The following is a 20,543-nucleotide window of genomic DNA, read 5'->3' as shown; positions in this document are numbered from 1 at the left end:
TAGTAAAATAATACATTTCGTTACATTAGGAATAATCGGCCTATGAGCATAGCAGATGGAGTCGACTTTTCTGCATAGCTCCACCACTGTGGGTGATCAGAGCTTCAACAAGGGGTCATCACAGAGGGGAAAGACTTGGAGAGTGGTAAAGAAGGTCATGGTAAGTTTGCAGGCTTGGGGGATGAAGGATGGGTTCACGATCACATGTGTACTAATTAAAATGTATTGACCCTTCATAATATAGGATCTGGGGTGTCCGTACTTGGAGAATCTTGAAGAGTCGGTTGTCAAGGAAATACTGTTCAGTGATGGAGAGGCTCGTTTCCGAACTCTACAATGGCTTGTGGGAAGGTACGTGCATATACACACGTGAGCGTGCAGTGTGACATTAATTATATAAAATCATTAATTTTAAATTTCAGATTTCACCCCAGGCTGCAAGAGCTGTTATTTGCCCCGGGAACCTCCACCACTACAGTTCACAGTAAATCCTTCTTTACTTACCTCTTGTTTTTACCACACATCAGAGCAATACAATGGTGTTTATTTTCGATCTTCTGTCAAAAGAATTCATTGAGTTCCCTAATTACTTCTCATGCCAACTGTGTGACGTTTGCCCTAAATGCCAACTGTATGACATTGCCCTGAAAACATGATCATTTAGATGTTTTCTATGCAACAATATAGTGGGCACGGTGTGAAAATGGAAAAATTAACGAGCACATTCAATAGTGATTATGCAACTTTACCACACAGGTCTTACTTCACTACTTGCCGACATGGGCCTGTGTTCCTGTGGTGACCATGATCTCGTCAAGGTAGTTTGTTTCCACTTTCATAATTCTCCCCATCAACCGCATTGCTGTTGTGTCCTCCGGCTTCATCCTGTGTGTGTGTGGAAGCAATGGCGGTGTGGGTAGCTTCCATCCAACCACACCACCTGTATATACATAAACACAGTCTTCCTCTGACTATAATAGCCCTGCTCTCTGTAGGGGATGACCAGTGGGTCTAAACAAGTGCGCTTCCTGGGGGCTCTGCTGGACCTCATCATCGTAGGGGGTGGGGAAGACTCAGATCTGTACGCCCCCTGCCACAGGTACATACAATCTACTGAATATATCACCGGTTTTATCCTTAATTGGCGGATTGCTATGGTTACCACTAGAGCAGAAACGGAGGCTTGTAAAACCTTAGCTACTGTACATGCGTAAGTGTCTAAAGTCATATCCCCATTAGCCTATAAGGTTGCATGGCTACTATTGCATTTGTTTTGGAATTATTGTTTTTAGACTTGTGTGTATCTTAGACTTGTGTATGTCCCAATTTAGAGTTAGAACGTGCATTGCTAGTTGAAAGTGATTCCGTGCACCTGGCTATATTATAGGATACAAACAATGTGTTTGTTGTTTCACGGTAATTGGTGTTAATTCCTGCCAATGTAACAGTCGCTAAATGTGATTAGTTACGAAGACTAGCGTTGTTTGTTTGTTTGTTGGTCTTTGGTTCTAATTTTCTGTGGTCTTCGTGTAATGTACGTAACTGTGTAATGTACGTACATTGTAGGTGTGTAGTGTGTACATAGGTGTATAGTGTATGATAGTGACGGTATGATAGTGACGGTATGATAGTGACGTGTATAGTGTATGATAGTGACCCAGGTGTTTGTCATCCAGGATCAAAGTTGGGAACCAATCATTATTCAAAAGGACCAATTTATTATATCCTCACTTTGATCCCATGCTAATGTGTAGCCACTAACACTACTAACATTGCTAATTACACCACACAAATCCTGCCCTAAATTAATTAGTGCTTCTTAGACCATTCTTAGATATAATTATACATGTTTGGCAACCAGTTCACACAACATTGTATGGATAGACAACTTATTTTCCTCACTGTTTGCTTAGTTTTAAATTGTTGGGATTTTGCTCCCATAGCTATCAGCCACACAACTCCACCACATAGCATTGTTACATAATATTATAATACTGTGCCCCTAGCACTAAATTTGATAAAATCTACTGTACATGGGAAGTACATGGGAAGTACATGGGAAAAGTGCCTCAGAGCAGGTATACTATTAGCCTCGATCCCAGGCCGCACTTCCCACTTTCCTGTGAAGGCCGGTGAAGGAGGCTAGTATACTATGAGACCTAGTATACCTGCAACTTACTTAGTATATATACCTAGTATCCCGTTGTCAAGTAATTGTATTGAAGTCAAGGTTTGCGCATGTGCACTATTTTGTCAGTGTCCATGTGATTTAGAAGCCCTCAGCTACTTGTAGTATCCTCGCTATGCTCGGGATACTAAATCAGTGCCTTTGGGCTTCTAAATCCCATAGACACCTCCAAAACACAGTGTTGCAATTTCACGAAGCCACGGTGTATTTATAACTCTTTTCTTTCAGCTATAATAATAGTCATACGTATACCAATCCCTGTCCTATTTGTCCTCAGGCTATCGGCCCAGACAGACTCCAGCTGTGCCTTCTTGGACCAGCTGTGCAGGAGTGAGGACTTGGACGCTATATTTCCCACCTCTCTCTCCATCATTCCCCCCGGCATCGCTAAGGCAACTGCACTCGAGGTGACAATGGATGGTGGCCGTTCGATCATTGAGGCAAAACAAAGGTGTGTGCGTGCGTAGATATAGATCGAATGTATTGATTTCAATTCTAAAATTTTGTTGGGTTATGTAAGTGCGTGTAAGTGTGTGTGTGTGTGTGGGCGGGGGAATGCGTGTGGAATGTATCAGGTGTTGGGTACCAACTGTTGTGTTCGTTAATTGTGGTTGCGATATAAAATAGCCCCGAGCACTAACTTCCTTTGTCTTATTAATTTATCAATCCTGCCAAAGCTGAACACACATTGTGCCCATAGAAGCCTGGCTTGTCCACCTTGCATCATGGTACTTGTTGCAAATACAATGATGCGTCAACAGGTTTAGATTTTGCCTAATATAAAATCGACAAACTGGGAATTTCATCATCAACCTACATGTGTATTAAATTATGGTATAGAGTCACATTCTGTACTACATGCATTACCATAGCAACAGAGGGCATGACAGCGCAGGGTTAATTTCTACAGGTTGGATGGCATTTTTATGCGATTAGTGTGTTTTCAAATTTGGTTTGAAGATTTTGAACTGCACATTCTTGTTAATTATCTATTTGTTTCGCCATCTATGGTTTAATTCACTTACCGTATAGCTGGTAATTTATTGGGGGCAAAATATTCGTGGTTTGAACACTAGCTGGACCACGAATAGTTTACTCACGAATGAAGCAATCTTATGACTATCTTTACCTGCAGTGCAAGCAGCAACCACAAGATCCACAAACTGACTAAATATTGCTCAACTACGAATATTTTGCCCCCCCCCTCCGAAAATTACCTGCTATACACACACATACACACACACATCACCCCCACACACAACTACCCACTCACACACTAGCAGAGGTAACCCTCCCTCAAGCACCCAGCTGGCCGAGCACCTCAAACAGTTGACTCAGCAGCTGCACTCCTGCCAAGAACGACTCAATCAACTATCACAATCGGTACGTCAAAACTATTCACATTGAAATGCTATATGGCTGAAGTCAGTAGCGGTGGAGGAGTCTCCATCACAACCTGGGACTTTGTGGGCTGTTACCATGACTATATAATTATACTACTACCTGTGGTATCTGTGGTAGCAATCAATCCCGTCCTATTAACGCCAGCAGTGCGTGTGGTCTCCTTTAATTATATAGGGTTGCTAGGTGTGTATGCATGTGGCCTTTGTGTGTATGCTTGTGGCTTTTGAAACACTATACGTGTGTGTAATGGTTGCATCGTTACCACTTGACCAAAGTCGTGTGTCGCGTGTGTGTGTGTGTGTGTGTGTGTGTGTGTGTGTGTGTGTGTGTGTGTGTGTGTGTGTGTGTGTGTGTGTGTGTGTGTGTGTGTGTGTGTGTGTGTGTGTGTGTGTGTGTGTGTGTGTGTGTGTGTGTGTGTGTGTGTGTGTGTGTGTGTGTGTGTGTGTGTGTGTGTGTGTGTGTGTGTGTGTGTGTGTGTGTGTGTGTGTGTGTGTGTGTGTGTGTGTGTGTGTGTGTGTGTGTGTGTGTGTGTGTGTGTGTGTGTGTGTGTGTGTGTGTGTGTGTGTGTGTGTGTGTGTGTGTAATTACGTGTTCATCAGCATACATTTAAGAATGTTAGCAGCATAATTATGTACAATAGATATCTCAAGTGGGCTATGCATGAAAAACTATGATGGTACAACAGCCTATAATGTGACATTTTGCGTAGGTTTGAATACGTAGTGTTTGTTTCTAGGTTACACAATACGTTATAAGGTGACAAACAAACACATATTTGTCCCGTCTTGCATGTGGTCGGGCGTAACTGTATCATTTGTTTATAAACTATCGCCATTCCATAAACAACATAATTTGTGCACAAACAAAAAATAGTGTTTGATCCTGAAATTACATACATTTGTAAGATATGCTTGTTTGTACCTCGATCAAATTAGATCAATGCGTCTGCGTACTTTGATCTTCATTACTGAGTGCATTTAATTTACACAGTTCACCTACGAACCCTTGAATCCTGTTGCCATGGCGAGCACGGAAAAAAGCTTATTGGTAAGTTTGGAAACACTGAGCCAGCTATCCGTGAATTTCTGCCACATGTACGAGGCTGAGATTCAACCGTGGACGGACAGGACCATGCCTGAATTTAACTCCTTGGGAGCTAGTTTCAAGAGGGTTAACACACATAGGGAACAACTCGAGAAGGTATAATTATTATCATTGTGTATGTTGCATAGTCTGTGTTATTGTGTAGAGAGAGAGTTAAATTAATTACTACCTATTTCTTAATTATTTGTTTTGAGCACATTTACAACAAAGTTCCTCTCCAGTAGGAACACAGTTGCTGCCTTAATTTATAGACACCTATTATCTTTATTCCAATTACCATTGCCACATTGAAATCCATAGCTCTAGAAATTGGTGGGATGTAGGTGCAAGTGTACGAAATTATCATCATGATCTATAAAATTTTAATTATTTATGATTTTTAAATCGATTTTTAAAATCTCAACATCCAGCTAATCACGTCAATTGGCATGCTGCAAGCCAGCGTACAGTCGGTGGACACACTAACGTCTTCTCCTAGCAACCATAGTAAGCCAGCTATGTACCAAATATATAATCATTCCTTTTGTTGTACAATATTTATGTGACGTAGTTGTTTCGTTAATAGGCTGTATTACTGAGCATGCTTAAAAGTACTTGTACCCGTACAACTTCGCTCGCTTGTATACGTAGGAATTGATATAAATCAGATAAATTAGGTGCCCTTTTGACTCTCGCTGAAGAATGTCCTCGCTAACCCAATGTGGAAGTATACATATACAAAGTACACATATTTGAGCTTATTAGGGTACAAAAGACCTTTGCAAACAAGCGCATGTCTGCTAGTGTCTTCCTTGCTAGAAGGTTTCATTACTGTAAACATTGTAAATTGTTCTAGATTTTACTGAAACAACCATTTCCCTAATTTGTCCAAATGATGCTCGTGCAATTACTAGCCAGACTGTAAATATTTTATTGTGTATATAACGTGCTGTAAATATGATTATGTTTGAGTCATAACATTGTATCCATAGCAACAAAGCAAGCACCCTCACTCCAATAAATTAGATTATAGAAATAATTATTCAAACACCTTATTAAGGCCGTCTATATTACTCTCTCCCTCACTGTATTAAGACACACAGTACTTGAGAGCAAGGGAAGCAATCCAGCAATTTCTGGAAGAGCTCTGCGGCTGTAAGCAGCCATGCGTAGAATGAACTTTCTGACAATTATGTGAAAGCACTTATGACAATCCCATGATCTATGCACGTATTATCACGTACATGATCTATATGTACATGTACATGCACATGTATTATCACGCACATCCATCTTTCCTCTATATACATGTGATTATATAATTATGATTATTATAACCATTATTGTCTAATGTGATGTTAATTAGGCCATGCACACAGCAAGGTTCATAAATTATTTTTGCAGAATGCCAAAAAAATAAACCGTGGTAATTAAAGGTTATAGATTGGCCATGTGATAAAAATATAGCAAAATACGTAGTGCTACTATTAAAGGTACTTTTTGTGATGGTTTTTCATATTCTTTTCAACCGGCATGCATGGTCTATAATTATTTTGGAGGATTAAAGCGTAAAATCAATTTGGGTGTGGACTTAATTGTTTTTGCGTACTATATACACTCGATTGATCTGAGTAATTATTCTCTACCTATATAGCTAGCAACAAACAGGTTATAATCATAGTGCCAAGTACACTGTGGGGGTCCAGGGAAAGGTGGTGGGGGTCTATGTGGGGGGCATGCAGCTGTTGGCAACAATGGCGGGTGTGCAGGGTCTATGTGGGGGGGCATGCAGCTGTTGGCAACAATGGCGGGTGTGCAGGGTCTATGTGGGGGGGGGGCATGCAGCTGTTGGCAACAATGGTGAGTGTGCGACCCCAAATGTAGGCTACAAGTAATTGAATAATTGGAGTAATTTGTTGACAACTAAACGATTCTTTCAGCTATTCCATCCCAAACACAATTACGGTATTCACACACACTTCATTAGCGCATTCTGAAAACAAATTTTCTCACGCATGCATACGAAGAATCGAACTTTACGGTTAATTAGAATGTCAATATTTAATAATACAGATCGAGTTGTACAGAGTGAGAGCTAATTGCACAGAAACACACAGGTTATGAGTGCATACAAGGGGATAAGGATAATATTGATTCTGAAAATGAAAGGCAAAAACTGAAAATGAAAACATAAACAAACATGACCAGACTAGCAATGACACACTGTGCTCACATGATTAGACTAGTACGACACACTGTGCAATGTACGCAATGAAACGTGCACAAAAAGAAAATAAATAAAATTTGAAACTACTAATTATTTGTGGACAAACAGTCACACACACACACAAGAGTTGAACAATGCCTAATTTCCTCACACACTACTCATAGTTCCGTTTCTTCCATATCACTCGTATCCAGTTCATCCATTGATAGCTCCCCTGGACTCTCGTCCTCGCGTTTTCTCTCAGGGCTCTCCGAACGTGTTACCGATAGCAACGGTTGTTGTGTGGGTGGGGGAACACCATCGTCGGGGCTCTGGGATCTCGGAAGTGGGCGTGTTGTGGATTGAAGACTCGACTGTGAGCTGGCTGTGCTTGTTGATTCCCCTAGCGGATGATCTAAATGTGTTGTCTTTGATTTCCTCATGACCTGAGGGGCACTAGGAGGGGGCGGGGTGAGCGAGTAGTAGTCTCGTATGGAACTGGCTGAGTAGGTGGAGCTTATAGAGAGTTTGCCAAGCGAGCCCTTGAGGCTGTTGGTCATATGACCAGGGCTGGTCTCGTTGGGAGAGAGTTGGAGGACGAGTGAGTTGAGGTAGGTTTGAAAGAGGGTACCTTGAGTTGTCGGAGTGACCACACCTCTCTGTGGGTGTGTGTGTGGAGGGGGGTTATGAGTACAGTGCACAAGTATGAGCAGGAAATATTGAAGTGGATACATCATTTCCGTTATCTAGCTATGCATCTATATACGGGCTTTGAGATCAGGTGTGTACTAACAATGTTTCAGTGGTTGCTTGGCAAACGAACATTGTACAGCTGCCTATCTCTAAGTGTAGGTGGTACGAATGGTAACTAGGGGGAGGGGTAGGAATGGTAACTAGGGAAGAGGGGGAGGGGGAGGGGCAAGAATGGGATACAACATGAGATGTACGTATTCTAATACAATAGTGTACGTATTATACCGAATGCCAATGGGCTATCAGCAATTACTCCAGTTTCAAGGTACAGCATTAAAACCCACAACTCTTATTTGTGAAACTTCCTCCACTAACACTATAGGATATTATGTTCGACTATACCGAATGCCATTGGCTGAGTCAGCATACATGCACATGCACATGCAGCATACATGTACATGCACGTTACCTTTGGAAAGGGATTGAAGAAAACAGACAGTCCACCAAATCCAATATCTGAAACAATTAAGAAACACAATTAAATTAGCAGTACTAGACATTCCAAAATTAGCAACATTAGGTGCATAATTACTTGGAATCAGAAGAGACCGGCTTCTCAAGAGACCATTACCAAACTTTCGATACCACAAATAAACTCTCTAATTGCAGCTGGCCACAGCACGCACAGGGTGGCATAGTAACAATGGGCTATCAGTAATTACTCCAGTTTCAAGGTATAGTATGCACTTTAACAAGCAATAACTTGCCTCCCATACTCCCAACATTGTTTCCCAAATATGGACGGAAACCTTGTACTCAATTTGGATAGTTGATGGATGCTGGAATGAAGAAGCCATTCCCCTCCAAACTCCAAACTTAAGTAATTGAGAAACTCTATATTGTCACTAATTCTAGCTACAACTGCATTTGAATGGGTGCATGCCTTGCATTTGAATGGGTATAACCTACAAACGTATAAACCCTCAGGCCGCTCGTACAAGCCATGCATGAGCTACATGTACATAATTATACAGTATACGCACATAGCTTGATTCACAGATGAAAACCCATAACTTTTATACAAAACTTCCTCAAACACTAGAGGCAGCAAAACATTATGTCCGACTCACTGTTGATTAAAGAAGTATCCAGTGTGGGGGCAGAGCTTGAGCGAGAGAGTGCAGAGGTCACCAGTCTCTGCACCTGCTTCAGGATCTCTGCGTTCTGACACTGTTGCAGCATGAGGGTCATGTGATGCACCAGCACTTTGTGGCTGTACGTGTGTGTGTGTGTGTGTGTGTGCGTGTGTGTGTGTGTGTGTGTGTGCGTGTGTGTGTGTGTGTGTGTGTGTGTGTGTGTGTGTGCGTGTGGGTGTGTGTCTAGAGGGGTTGAAAGAAATTGTGAGAAATTGCTTGTGTTGTGAGGAGGTCATGTGATTCATTTGTATACGCGTGGCTGTGTGTGCTTGATTGCACACTGACACAGAATGTACACCTAGCTCTAGAAGGTTTCGTATGATATCCATTTGTAATTAAGGAGGAACTAACACCTTTTTACCTACAGGGAGGGTGTGGTACGAAACTACAGTACAATGTGTCACAATGTAACACCTTTCTACCTACAGGGAGGGTGTGGTACGAAACTACACGTACAATGTGTTACAATGTAACACCTTTCTACCTACAGGGAGGGTGTGGTAAGAAACTACACGTACACTGTGTCACAATGTAACACCTTTCTACCTATAATATTTTTGTTTACAAAATATGGACACACCATTAATTTTGTTGTGAGAATTTAAAACTTACATGAGTGGAAAGACGTCGATGAAGGCCTCACTTGCGTTGGCTAGGAACTCATAGAGAAGGAGACTCATTGCCTCGTCCTTTGTCTGAATGAGAGCCGAGGCCTGAGGGTGTGTGTGTGTGGGCGGGTGTGTGTGTGAAGAGTGTATATACCAATAGTGCATATGTCAACCACCCCAGAGAGAGGGAGTAAAGGTGACCTCTTTTACCTAAAACTTGACCACACACTACAACACTACATGGATACCCTCCAAAGCAGAGGAGGTTGGACACGATCACGTGCACTACTTTGTGCTGAGCTGGCACAGCTTGATTTTCCAAGTAAACTTCTAGCTGGTGTTACACGGTCATTGGAGACTGGAGGAAATATTTATGTATCTCTCTGGCTACTTAAATTTGTAATAAAGCTTTCATTAACCAACCCGATCCCCTCTATTCTGGCGAGTTATCAGTGCATAACAGTGTTTACTACATTCTTGCAAGCCACTATAGTGCAAGCTACATACAGCACTACTGAACTATCCTAGCTAATCCTGGTTCAACCAGACAACAGACACAGCTAGTCAGGTATTTAAGCTCAGCAAAAGCAAGGGTACAGCCATATCTTGTTTACAGTTGTTCAGTATCTATGGTAACATGAGCAGAAAACTTGAGTGAATTTCACGTTAACGATGATGCGTGGCCAACCTCCTCTGCTCCGAAGTACATACACGCTAGTCACATGCTACACACACGCTAGTCACCAGATTAAGACCTGTTCCTTTTATGGGATGCTTTCCAAATTAGCGCCTAACTTACAATTAAATGTCCCATTATATTTCCACCCTTAATGTGGCCACAGGTAATTAAGAGTACCCTCAAACACCACCATAACTGGGTTCCCATCACCCTTCAAAGAGTAAGCAATTAATCCGTGTGGTCTTTGCACCCATGCCTGAAGAAGCAGCTGCCCAGAGGTGCCAGCTATGTGCACACCACACAAAGCCATTCATATGGGCGGCAGGATGCTGGACTAGCACTTAAAGTTGCCACAAACTACTATCATAACATCAAGAGACATTATTATCATGTATTAGTAATTGGTCATGTATACTACCAGGAATTCATGCACTCCTGATACTACCAAATAGTGGGAAATTTTCAATGTTCCAATTTTTGCAGATTGGCCATTTTGATGAATGTTGTGTCTAGGATAGCAGCAAACTTGTAATTGAACAGGCAGCTTGGTGAAATCTGTAAAGTCCACGAAAATATTAGCCTTCGAAATTACCCACTATAATAATTATTATGGTGTATGACAGAGGGCCACATCCTAACACAGGTTGAAGCACTTGAAGTTCCTAATTGTTATTTTGACAACAAACCTCAATATTAGCATCACCCCAAAATAAAATGTACTCAGTGATGGTACTAGCCACTACCGTAAACAACGTTGCCACAGCAACCTTAATAGAATAAACGTACCTAGAAGTGCTACTATATACATAGTCACATTGACACATGTATGTCATATAAATTGTTATACAACATTTTCGAATGAATGCACTTACTAGTGTTAGGAGGAATAGAACTTGCGTCTTTTCGTCAGGAATAACTGCGGTGGAGAGCAAAATGCTGTATGATCGTTGAGGCTGCGCCTTCTCAAAGAAGAGGGAGCTGCCTGGTTTCAGTCTCAACCTCTGGTCACTGAGTTGGTGTCTCATGATCTCACTCTGGGGAAAGAGGGCCGTCAAGTACGCCAGGTTGTTGTCGTTCACCTCTATCGGAGCTGGAGCAGCACTGCATGGGGAACGAGTGTGTGTGTGTGTGTGTGTGTGTGTGTGTGTGTGTGTGTGTGTGTGTATGTGTGTGTGGGTGTGTGTGTGTGTGTGTGTGTGTGTGTGTGTGTGTGTGTGTGTGTGTGTGTGTGTGTGTGTGTGTGTGTGTGTGTGTGTGTGTTTAATAGCATAATGAATACATCATAGTTTTCAGCTAAGAACCGAGTCTCGTTGACTCAACAGTACAATAACCCACGCTTGGTAACAGCTATAATGAAAGCTACTATATATATCTATACATGTCATTGAATGGTGTACACGTGTGTGTGAGTGTGTGTGTGTGTGTGTGTAAGGTGTGAGCTGTGTGGGTTACCTCGTGTTGGCCTCGGAGCTATGCACAAAGAACAGCGTGGTCAACAGCTCCTGTGTTCTTGTCCTCACTGTCGACAACGGGTGGGAAAACCCCTTATAGAGGAGGCCAGAAAGAGCAAAATGGAAGCTGTTGGAAAATGAAAGCCCGAGTTCTCTGTCCATTTGAGAGAGAGACCATTCCATGGCATCTCTGGCAGGTTGCATTACTGCCGCTAGGTTCTGGGAGGGGAGGGGATATGAGCTGTAGGCTTATACATGTATTGGGTAAAGATCATCACATTCACTGCATGTTTTTTTATAGTTAAGACGTATGTATTGGTGGACTTCATATACTGGGTAAAGATCATTACACTTCCAGGGCGGTTTTTATGCAAAAGCTATTCAATACCAAGGGCGCATAAAGAGAAGAGGGCATGCAATAAATGGGCGGGGGGGGTGTGCTAAAAATAGACAAGAAATTATACTAGCATTGAAATCATCATAGATCTACAACCCAGATATAAAATTCGCGCAAGCTCGCCCCACAATGTTGTATATTCTCCTAGTAGGTAAATATGGCACGTGCACTTACTTAATCACATGGATGACCAGCTAGCTAGCTATTATATTTTATCTGTTGAGTATGAGGTACGTTACGTGTAGCGAAGATATAGACATGTATATATCACCTGACTCTCGAATATTTGTATGTCCACCAGTCTCTTGATGCATGCCTCTAAAAGACTGAGTCCAGCCGCAAAAAGGGCGGAGTCTCCCAGCTGGAGCACCCCCACTGCCACCCAGAACAAGTGGTGATTCAGCTTGGCGTTCTGTGAAGATACATAAACACAACGTTAAGAGAGACGGTCAAAAGTTGTATGTATATCAAATCCACAAAATGTAGTAACAGCTGTAGCTACATGTAGGATACACCACAAAGAGACACCACCCTCTGTTAAATAGCAGACACTTTTGGTTAACACAAACGTACTACAGCTAATGAGAGTATCACCGTCTACAATCACTAGATATACTGTCTCACATCATCCAGCAAGAACTAGCCACAGGTTTAATGTTTTAAGCCAGTTTGGTTCTTAGTTACTATAGAGATAGCCTTGTTCCCGGCCTGTAAACAAGTTCTACTAAATCCAGCCAGGCCTCTCTACCTCTCAACAAACGCATACGTCTGATAACGAGAGACACTACCGTACAGCGGGTTATAATTATTCGAGACACTAAATTTTTGCAGATTGCTCAAACTAGACATTTCGCGATTTTATTTTCGAGGATAGAGGTTCGAATGACCATACCCCTACAGTAGACATGTCGGTCTTTCAATCGAAAGTAAACCGATTTTCAAGGCAGGTTCGAGGTCAATCCTAGAAAACTTCAGCTACTGTATAGCGGGTATATTTTGAGAGTTTAAAACTTTGAAATTTGCGGAATGATCGTTAGAAAGGTTTTCGTGGATTTAATTTTTGCGGAATAGCAGCCTTTCTGCAGCATGCATGCGATATAAAATTCGTGGGTATAAATGTTCGCGGTAGACGCTTGATCAGCGAAAACCACGAATTTAACCAGCTATACGGTATGTATGGGTCCTGGCTCACCTCGTCCAGTAGTGGGACCAGACGAGCAAGACAAAGAGCGAGAGCCTCCATTAGCGACACGTCATTGTCAGCCCTAGCGAGCGTCTCATCGAGAATGGAGAGTGTCTTGGTGATGAGGATGGTGGGCGCCTTCTGACTGATCACTCCAAGCATGAGGAATGAGCGGCTCTGTAGCGCTGGGTTGTAATGGAACGATGTCCTGAGGGAAGGGAGGGGTACAGTAGGAATGAAAAAGATAATTACACGTACAGAACACACAATCATGTATAATTATATGAGATTGAGAACAGATCTGTTAGCACTCAATCGGATCTATCCGATATTCAATTGAGGCTTGATTGAAATCGTTTATATGTACGTACGTACATGTATATATACAACTCCGCTCTTTCTTTTCTAGCCTTGCCACCATGCTGATTTTTCTAGACGAGTAGTGTTACATTAGAGAAAAATTGGCAGGGTGACAAACACGTACAGTCACGTAGTTTGCTAATTAGGCTGCATATGTCATAATTATAGCCAATAACTGATTCTCACCTCCTGGCCAGTCGTTGCCATCGAGACAGCCACTTGCACTCGGTCATGAGACCCTCGCATGACTTGACCACGTCCAGCAGGTGCTCTGTCACCATGATAACAGACTGTGCACTCAGCGAGTCGTCCTCAGTTGCCCCACGTCTGGAGGAGGTGTAGTTCTCGTGGGCGTGAGGGTACGCTGACACAGAGGCAGGGTGGGATATCCCTGTATCCATGGAAACACAAGCAATAAACACAGAACACCTAAAGTACGTGGCCTTATTTCACGATCTAGTAGAGTTCCAAAGAGCTGCAACTGCAATCTACATGTATACAGTGCAACCTTTGATGGTCTACTGTATGATAATGATGTGTGAGCAACTAAAAGACAACTCACCAAACTGCATGTAGAATTTTGGGTCAGAGAACTCGGCTAGTTTCAGTGAGAGCTTCTTGAGAGCTTCCTCTGTGTGTGTGTGTGTGGGGTGTGGTGTGGGTGTTTGGAAGGGGGGGTAAGCACAGAGGCCAACTGGGTTGGACAATGTGTGTATAAATGTGAAGCCATAAAACACTAAAAGACTGTTGAACAGTCCTACATGTACACCCCCTCCCACTGAGCATGCCCAGTAACCCCATCCCACACCCCCTCCCACTGAGCATGCCCAGTAATCCCCTCCCCACTGAGTATACCCAGTAACCCCCTCCCCACTGAACATGTCCAGGTTTGCTGTTAGCCCTCACTCACCATTGGCCAGGATTTGTGGTAGCGAGGCGAGGGACTGGATGATGTTGACCAGTACGCCATAAATGGTGGCCCTCATAAAAACAGAGCCGTACGCCATGAGCAGTACACATATGTAGAGCAAGTCAGCTAGGTTGCTCTCGACTGTGTGTGTGTGTGCGCGCGTACAGTACAGTGTATATAGCCAAATCTAAAATGGGAAAGGATTATTTATGATGTACATGAAGGGCCTTTGAAATAAAGTAACCCCATCACATAGCGACAAACTTACTGTTGACTTTATTGTTGAACGACAGAGCCAGTAGAAATCGTGAGAGCACAGCGAGCTTTGACCAGTAGGGGTGCTTGTCCAGGTTGTGGGAGACCTTCTCACTTGTCAATGCAACCGTCTAAAGGGGGAGGGGAGGGGGAGGGGGAGGGGAGGGGGAGGGGAGGGGGAGGGGGGGAAACAGTGAATCACACGTCATGTGGGAACACGAATTGCATTGAGATAGTGTGAGGGGATGTAGCTCAGTGGTAGAGTGCTCGCTTCGCATGCGAGAAGCCCCGGGTTCAATCCCCGGCATCTCCATTCTTTTATACTTTTTTGGAATTTATCTTCCATTGGGAAATACCTACATGAAGTACTAGTACTTAGACATCATTAAAGCAATAACAAAAACGTCTCAAAAACTGGTGCTCAAGCACCAAACAGCCGCAATTTTTGAAATCCTTCTCCCTGGTGCAGTGTGGGCGGGGCTAGTCATACTCACAAACATCTTAGAATACTATGTACACTTCACCCTCAAGCAACACACGCTTAGGTTACTATACCTTAAGAATCTTCTTGATGACCTCCGTGGCAACCACACCCATTTGTCCCTTCTCCAAGGAGACGGTGGTGTCAGCGAGTACCTCCACCTTACGAGAGCGGAGCCCCTCCCTCAGCCCCATACGCATGAAGCTGTCCAGGAACCCCTTGAGGAGGTCCGTCTCAGAGCCCACCTGGAGGGGGCGAGGCAGAGTATGTGAGGGGGCGGGGTAAAGTATTATGTGGGGGTGGAGATGTATGTAGAAGTACTGGTACTGTGTGTGTGTGTGGGGGCGGGGTTACGTACCATAGACCAGATATAGGTCTGAATCAGTGGGTACATCTCTTGTTCTGATATCGTCAGTGCAACCAGAAGGTCGATCAGCTTCGTCACCTAGTGTGTGTGTGTGTGTGTGTGTGTGTGTGTGTGTGTGTGTGTGTGTGTGTGTGTGCGGGGGTTGGAGACAAGAGAAAAACATACTTGAAAACTACGTACATGTATAGGCTCAAAATACAGTACTTCAGAAAAAGACAAAATAATTATGTAATACACAAGAGTACATGTGTGTGTTTGTGTATGGGTGTGTGTGTGTGTGAATGTACTCACTTTCTTGTGGTCAGCTGGAGACTCATTCATAGCAGCAAAGAACCGAGACAAGTTCGGCAACCATGGCGACATGTACATGAGACACAGCTGCTTCATGGCGGGTGTGTACTGCTGAAACCCGGCAACCACTTCAGACAAAAACTCAAGCGTCAGATGAGGTTCTTTAAGAGCCAACTCTCGACTGACACCCACCACAAAATCAGAGCTGTTCATTGGGATACATAAGTCGTGAGAGGATTCAAGATGGCGGTCTATCCTCAGTTTAAAGGTGTCTTTGACGGCTGAGAGGAGCTTGTAGGCGGAGGTGCGTAAGGTCGCCGAGGTGCTGCCTAAGTTGAGTAGGGCTAGGTTGAGGAATGTTCCTGGGACGTCTTTTGGTTCCAACTTTCTCTCAGACATGTAGCGACTCTGCACGAGGAGGATACATGTACAGTATGAGGAAGGGGGGCACATGTATGAGGGGTACATGTATGAGGAAGGGGGGTACATGTATGAGGGGTACATGTATGAGGAAGGGGGGTACATGTATGAGGGGTACATGTACGGGAAAGGGGGTATTAGAAAAATGTACTGGTTACATGTACATACACGAGAGAGTCTACTCAAACAGTACACAGGGATGTGTCCCCACTGGTTGGTGGTGGTCGTTAGTACTAACCACCTCTAGACAAAAACAACCACCCCTCCTCTGACACGTAGGCCTATTATCACATAAAAGAAGTGTTGACAATAGCCAACACTTCGAAGAAGATGCTGGGCACACCCACTGCGTGTGTACGGTGCACCTGACCACTTACCGGCTGTTGGTTCTGCCATTTTGAGATAGTGACGCTCACTTCCTTGACGATGGTTTCCGCGTCTGGACTGGTCAACTTGAGCAGCTGACCATCAGCGAACTTCACCACTAGACTTCCCTTGTCCTCAGAGAAGATCTGTGTGTGTGTGTGTGTGTGTGTGTGTGTGTGTGTGTGTGTGTGTGTGCGTGTGTGTGTGTGTGTGTGTGCGTGCGTGTGTGTGTGTGTGTGTGTGTGTGTGTGTGTGTGTGTGTGTGTGTGTGTGTGGGGGGGTAATACTAAATACACCAAAATCATCACTCTGAAATTTGATGTTCTATACGTTAGTTCATGTCTCTGTCTATAGTGACCACCCTTGACCCTTGACCCTTGGGCAGACCAACAGTGGCTGTAATATAAGGAGGTGGTCGCTAACACAGGTTGAAACATGGTGACTTTGGGGCCCATTAACCTGGCTGTATTATAGAGGGTGGCCTGCTTACAGGGTGACCACAATAGACAGGTTTCACTGTACGCATATACTAACTACACGTATAATGTAAGTAAAAAGTATTCTCCAGAAGGAGAAATGAATTTTGCTACGAGATAGCAAACACGGCCACACAGAGTAGTGGTGGTGATGGTAGAAACACACTTACATCTCGTATGTCTTTGATGTGGTAGATCTCCCGTAGCATGGTGGGTATATCGAACACTTTGATCTTTTCCACCAGGGAGACGACAAGACCACGCCCACATATGTGTAGAGTGGCGGGAATTTGGAGGGGAACTTGTTTAAACATCAAGAAACGAATGTTAGTGAACTCCATCTGAGTGTGTAGTGGGTGTTGTGTGAGTGTGTGTTGTGTGAGTAGTGTGTATGAGTGGGTGTTGTGTGAGTAGTGTGTGTGTGTAACGGACCTTCCCCTCCTCCTCGAATGCTAGAGTGCCTGAGGGTAGATCCAGTACGAATGGATCAATAAACTCGGAGAACCGCGACAAACTGTCCACCATCACAATGCGCTTTGAACCCTGTGAGAAAACAAAAGAACACTCAAACACAACTTGGTGAAATTCATAAGCTCACTAAACATTATAATTATGCATTTCCCCTACACTATAGCTACAGTTGTGAAGCCGAGGGTTCTTGTGTGTGTACACTTTTAGCATAGGGGAAGCAGCTGTAATAAAGGTTTTATATAAACTGTTACACTTATCGCAAGTAGTTTACTGCAATTTTACTAGTTGCCCCAAACTTCTAAGTGAGCAGTACATCTCCTAGCAACCTACCTTGATATGGGAGAATATCCGAGTCGCGCTGGCCAGTTTTGTTGCACTCTGTTTGAACACAAGGTTAGCACCGTAGAAGTACACGGCATCGATACTGCTCATCGTTAGCTCTGGTACGTACGCTGCAAATTTCACCAGTAGCTCCAGCTGGGGGGATAGAATAGAGGGCGGTTAGTGACTGAGGTTAATTGGCTGTCTCTACAGGTAAGGTGTTAATTATTAGTCAAAGAGGAGTGGGCAGGACAGCGGGTTACTATGGCTCATGTAATGTAGCTATAGTACTTATGACATCATCTGCAGTTCTTGTACTGGGTTCTAAATGTTAAACAGTTTTAATTGACAATAGCAAAGATTTAATCAATTCCAATTCTAGCCTATGTGAGGGAGGTTACGACTACACGTTCATAAGAACCTGCGGACTCGCTCAGCTACGCCTCGAGGCATAATCAGTTACACACGTACACAACTTCAGAGATGTACAGTACAATATATACGTACACACAACACATTTCACTACTAGTACTACATTTTGGTGAACAAATTGTGGGGACGCAAAACATATTCATAGGGACAGCCACACACCTCAGCACATGGCTAGTCACATCATGTGACTAGACTAGACTAGACATGTGCTGTCTAATATTTCTGCAGTTTAGAACTAAACATGTCTGCTGGTCAGTTTTCTAGCCTATCACTCAATGAAGGAGGTTATGACTACAAGTTCATAGAAGAACCTGCAGACTCTCTCAAGTGTCTCATCTGCCTGCTAGTAGTTAGGGAGCCACAACAACATGGCCGCTGTGGGAAGCTATTCTGTAAAGTGTGTATTGACAAGCACAAGACCCTCAGCAATGACTGTCCACACTGTAGAAGACCACTCTTGCAATTGGGGCTATCCACTGTTTTCCACGACCTTAAAAGTGAGTGCAAATACAAAATGTAGATAAAATATTAGCTTTCAGTTAATGACATGTTTCTGTGCATTTAGGTGAGCAAGAGGTGAAGTCACTCTTGGTTCGATGTCCAAAAGCCTGTGACTGGAACGGAGAGCTTCGATCACTAGAAGACCACATACAGAAAGTCTGTGAGAACATTTTCGTTCCTTGCCCAAATGGTTGTAACAATGGCAAAACAAAACTTAGACGAAACAACATCGATTATCATCTACTCCATAAATGCCCAAATCGACCACATTCATGCACAATATGTCAGATTGAAATGGAGTTCAGGAATGCGAAAAACCATGAACTAAACGAGTGCCCCAAGAGACAGTACACATGCCCACACTGCAGGGAAGCTGGTGTGTATAATGAGAGAACTACTGCACATCTGGAAGTCTGTCCTAAAGTAGAGATAACATGCAAACAATGCTCACTACAAATCTCTCGGTGTGACGAATCTGACCATCCATTGGTCTGCCGGAATGAACCAGTACGCTGTACGTACTTTAGTATTGGCTGTGGAGAGAAACCTCTTAGAAAGGATTTAGGTACACACGAGGAAGATACTCAGCTTCATCTTTCACTAGCAACTAAAGAGATCTTGAGACTACGAAACAGACTCTCAAATAATACACTAACATTCAGATTGAAAAATATTGAAGATAAAAAACATTTTAGCCCCGCCATTTTTACCTCCGCTTCAGGGTATAAACTTGGTACTCGTGTTAATACCAATGGCCGTGGTGATGGTAAGGGCACTCATGTTTCAGTGTATGCTTATCTCATGAAGGGAGACAATGATGACTCCCTGTCCTGGCCGTTCCCTGGGACAGTCACAGTCGAGCTACTCAACCAACTGGAGGACAAGAACCATCACAAACTCACACTCACAATCCCAGCAGACAATGTGGCCAGTCAGAGAGTGGTGGATGGTGAGAGAGCACCAACAGGATATGGCTGGCATAAGTTCATCTCCCACGCTGACCTCGCTCACAAGCCTCTCACAAACTGTCAGTACCTCAAAGACGACACTCTAATATTCCGACTATCTGCAGAAGCTCCTGACTACAAGCCATGGCTAGAGTAGACTAATTGTGTATAAATGTAAATGTGAGTAAGACAATTATCTGCTGTGTGATAGATCAACCTTCATATCAAATTATGTGAATAATAAATCAACCTTCATAATTTTGGGATGAAACGTTCGATTGATGTAACAGCAGGCAATACTTATAGCCTACAAACGAGGACAATGTCATCCTATTGTTCAACTAACACAGGCTACATACTGAGATGAGTACCAATGAGAGTTCTAGTATAAAACGAACATCAGGGTTTCATCTAGTGGGGGGGGGGCAGGGGTGAACCCCCCCCAAACTTTTTATCCTAGATGAAACCACCCTGAACACGTGCCATAACCAGCATTCATTATACCCGAGGCGCGTGCGGGCGGCCATGGGTATACTAGTCTGTTGGTTTGTTTGTTTGTTTGTGATAGCCTTTTCTACTCACCTGGATGCCACAGCACTGCGTTTACAGCATGGATAGCCTTCACACAACACAATAATTTTTAAATAGTGGCAGATTTTGATGTTAAAGCTTCTTTGTCGAGCAAAAGCTAAGAAGCTTGAACTTACACATTGGCAGCTGAAGTGATCCCGTACCAGGAACAATGGAATAGGGTCAAAGCTAGAATTGTGACTAGTTGTTGACTGAACCTATACTCCAGCAGCCTGGCAGGAGCCATACTTCTCTAAGACTCCAGGTTTCCACAATGCATGTCTCAT

The 20,543-nt window shown here is 43.4% G+C and overlaps 3 protein-coding genes and 1 non-coding gene across 5 annotated transcripts in view; 3 read left to right on the top strand and 1 right to left on the bottom strand.

The window, feature by feature from the left end:
• Positions 1 to 25: 25 nt before the first annotated feature.
• On the top strand, positions 26 to 6,026 carry LOC135340363 (uncharacterized). Of its 2 annotated transcripts, none has more exons than XM_064536691.1 (10): positions 26 to 160; positions 245 to 351; positions 423 to 484; positions 757 to 818; positions 996 to 1,099; positions 2,466 to 2,639; positions 3,472 to 3,571; positions 4,583 to 4,792; positions 5,107 to 5,182; positions 5,771 to 6,026. In XM_064536691.1, the coding sequence occupies exons 1-10, from the start codon at positions 56 to 58 to the stop codon at positions 5,851 to 5,853; spliced, it is 1,083 nt and encodes a 360-aa protein (XP_064392761.1). In that variant the 5' UTR covers positions 26 to 55; the 3' UTR covers positions 5,854 to 6,026. The 2 variants fall into 2 exon arrangements, with proteins under 2 accessions (XP_064392761.1, XP_064392760.1); XM_064536690.1 differs by having other exon boundaries at positions 3,469 to 3,571.
• A 684-nt stretch (positions 6,027 to 6,710) lies between these two features.
• The window catches only part of LOC135339894 (neurofibromin-like), a 35,182-nt gene continuing 21,349 nt past the window's right edge, over positions 6,711 to 20,543 (bottom strand). The window contains exons 29-47 of the mRNA XM_064536129.1: positions 17,816 to 17,962; positions 17,447 to 17,557; positions 17,185 to 17,355; positions 16,550 to 16,684; positions 15,753 to 16,160; positions 15,453 to 15,539; positions 15,169 to 15,339; positions 14,627 to 14,744; positions 14,359 to 14,499; positions 14,011 to 14,079; positions 13,635 to 13,839; positions 13,098 to 13,296; positions 12,177 to 12,317; positions 11,510 to 11,727; positions 10,930 to 11,158; positions 9,383 to 9,483; positions 8,705 to 8,847; positions 8,044 to 8,090; positions 6,711 to 7,540 (exon numbers count right to left, since the gene is read on the bottom strand). Coding sequence (XP_064392199.1) covers positions 7,061 to 7,540; positions 8,044 to 8,090; positions 8,705 to 8,847; positions 9,383 to 9,483; positions 10,930 to 11,158; positions 11,510 to 11,727; positions 12,177 to 12,317; positions 13,098 to 13,296; positions 13,635 to 13,839; positions 14,011 to 14,079; positions 14,359 to 14,499; positions 14,627 to 14,744; positions 15,169 to 15,339; positions 15,453 to 15,539; positions 15,753 to 16,160; positions 16,550 to 16,684; positions 17,185 to 17,355; positions 17,447 to 17,557; positions 17,816 to 17,962 — 3,321 coding nt within the window. The 3' untranslated portion in view covers positions 6,711 to 7,060. The remainder of the gene's footprint in view (positions 7,541 to 8,043; positions 8,091 to 8,704; positions 8,848 to 9,382; positions 9,484 to 10,929; positions 11,159 to 11,509; positions 11,728 to 12,176; positions 12,318 to 13,097; positions 13,297 to 13,634; positions 13,840 to 14,010; positions 14,080 to 14,358; positions 14,500 to 14,626; positions 14,745 to 15,168; positions 15,340 to 15,452; positions 15,540 to 15,752; positions 16,161 to 16,549; positions 16,685 to 17,184; positions 17,356 to 17,446; positions 17,558 to 17,815; positions 17,963 to 20,543) is intronic.
• Trnaa-cgc (transfer RNA alanine (anticodon CGC)) lies at positions 14,855 to 14,926 on the top strand. The gene has a single exon. It is a non-coding gene; the product is annotated as a tRNA-Ala (tRNA).
• LOC135339898 (TNF receptor-associated factor 4-like) lies at positions 18,453 to 19,924 on the top strand. The gene is made up of 2 exons (XM_064536136.1): positions 18,453 to 18,735; positions 18,804 to 19,924. The coding sequence occupies exons 1-2, from the start codon at positions 18,480 to 18,482 to the stop codon at positions 19,841 to 19,843; spliced, it is 1,296 nt and encodes a 431-aa protein (XP_064392206.1). The 5' UTR covers positions 18,453 to 18,479; the 3' UTR covers positions 19,844 to 19,924.

Source organism: Halichondria panicea, chromosome 8 (assembly GCF_963675165.1).
Source record: "Halichondria panicea chromosome 8, odHalPani1.1, whole genome shotgun sequence".
Taxonomy (NCBI): Eukaryota; Metazoa; Porifera; class Demospongiae; order Suberitida; family Halichondriidae; genus Halichondria; species Halichondria panicea.
Note: the sequence above shows the minus strand (reverse complement) of the source record. Positions and strands in the feature narration are given on the sequence as shown.

Bases quoted from the DNA above. Each gene is read 5' to 3' on its own strand.
- LOC135340363 (XM_064536690.1), top strand. From the start codon at position 56: ATGGAGTCGACTTTTCTGCATAGCTCCACCACTGTGGGTGATCAGAGC. The intron at 161-244 runs GTAAGTTTGCAG...TTCATAATATAG, and splicing joins GAGTGGTAAAGAAGGTCATG to GATCTGGGGTGTCCGTACTT. The intron at 1,100-2,465 runs GTACATACAATC...ATTTGTCCTCAG, and splicing joins CTGTACGCCCCCTGCCACAG to GCTATCGGCCCAGACAGACT.
- LOC135339898 (XM_064536136.1), top strand. From the start codon at position 18,480: ATGTCTGCTGGTCAGTTTTCTAGCCTATCACTCAATGAAGGAGGTTAT. The intron at 18,736-18,803 runs GTGAGTGCAAAT...CTGTGCATTTAG, and splicing joins TGTTTTCCACGACCTTAAAA to GTGAGCAAGAGGTGAAGTCA.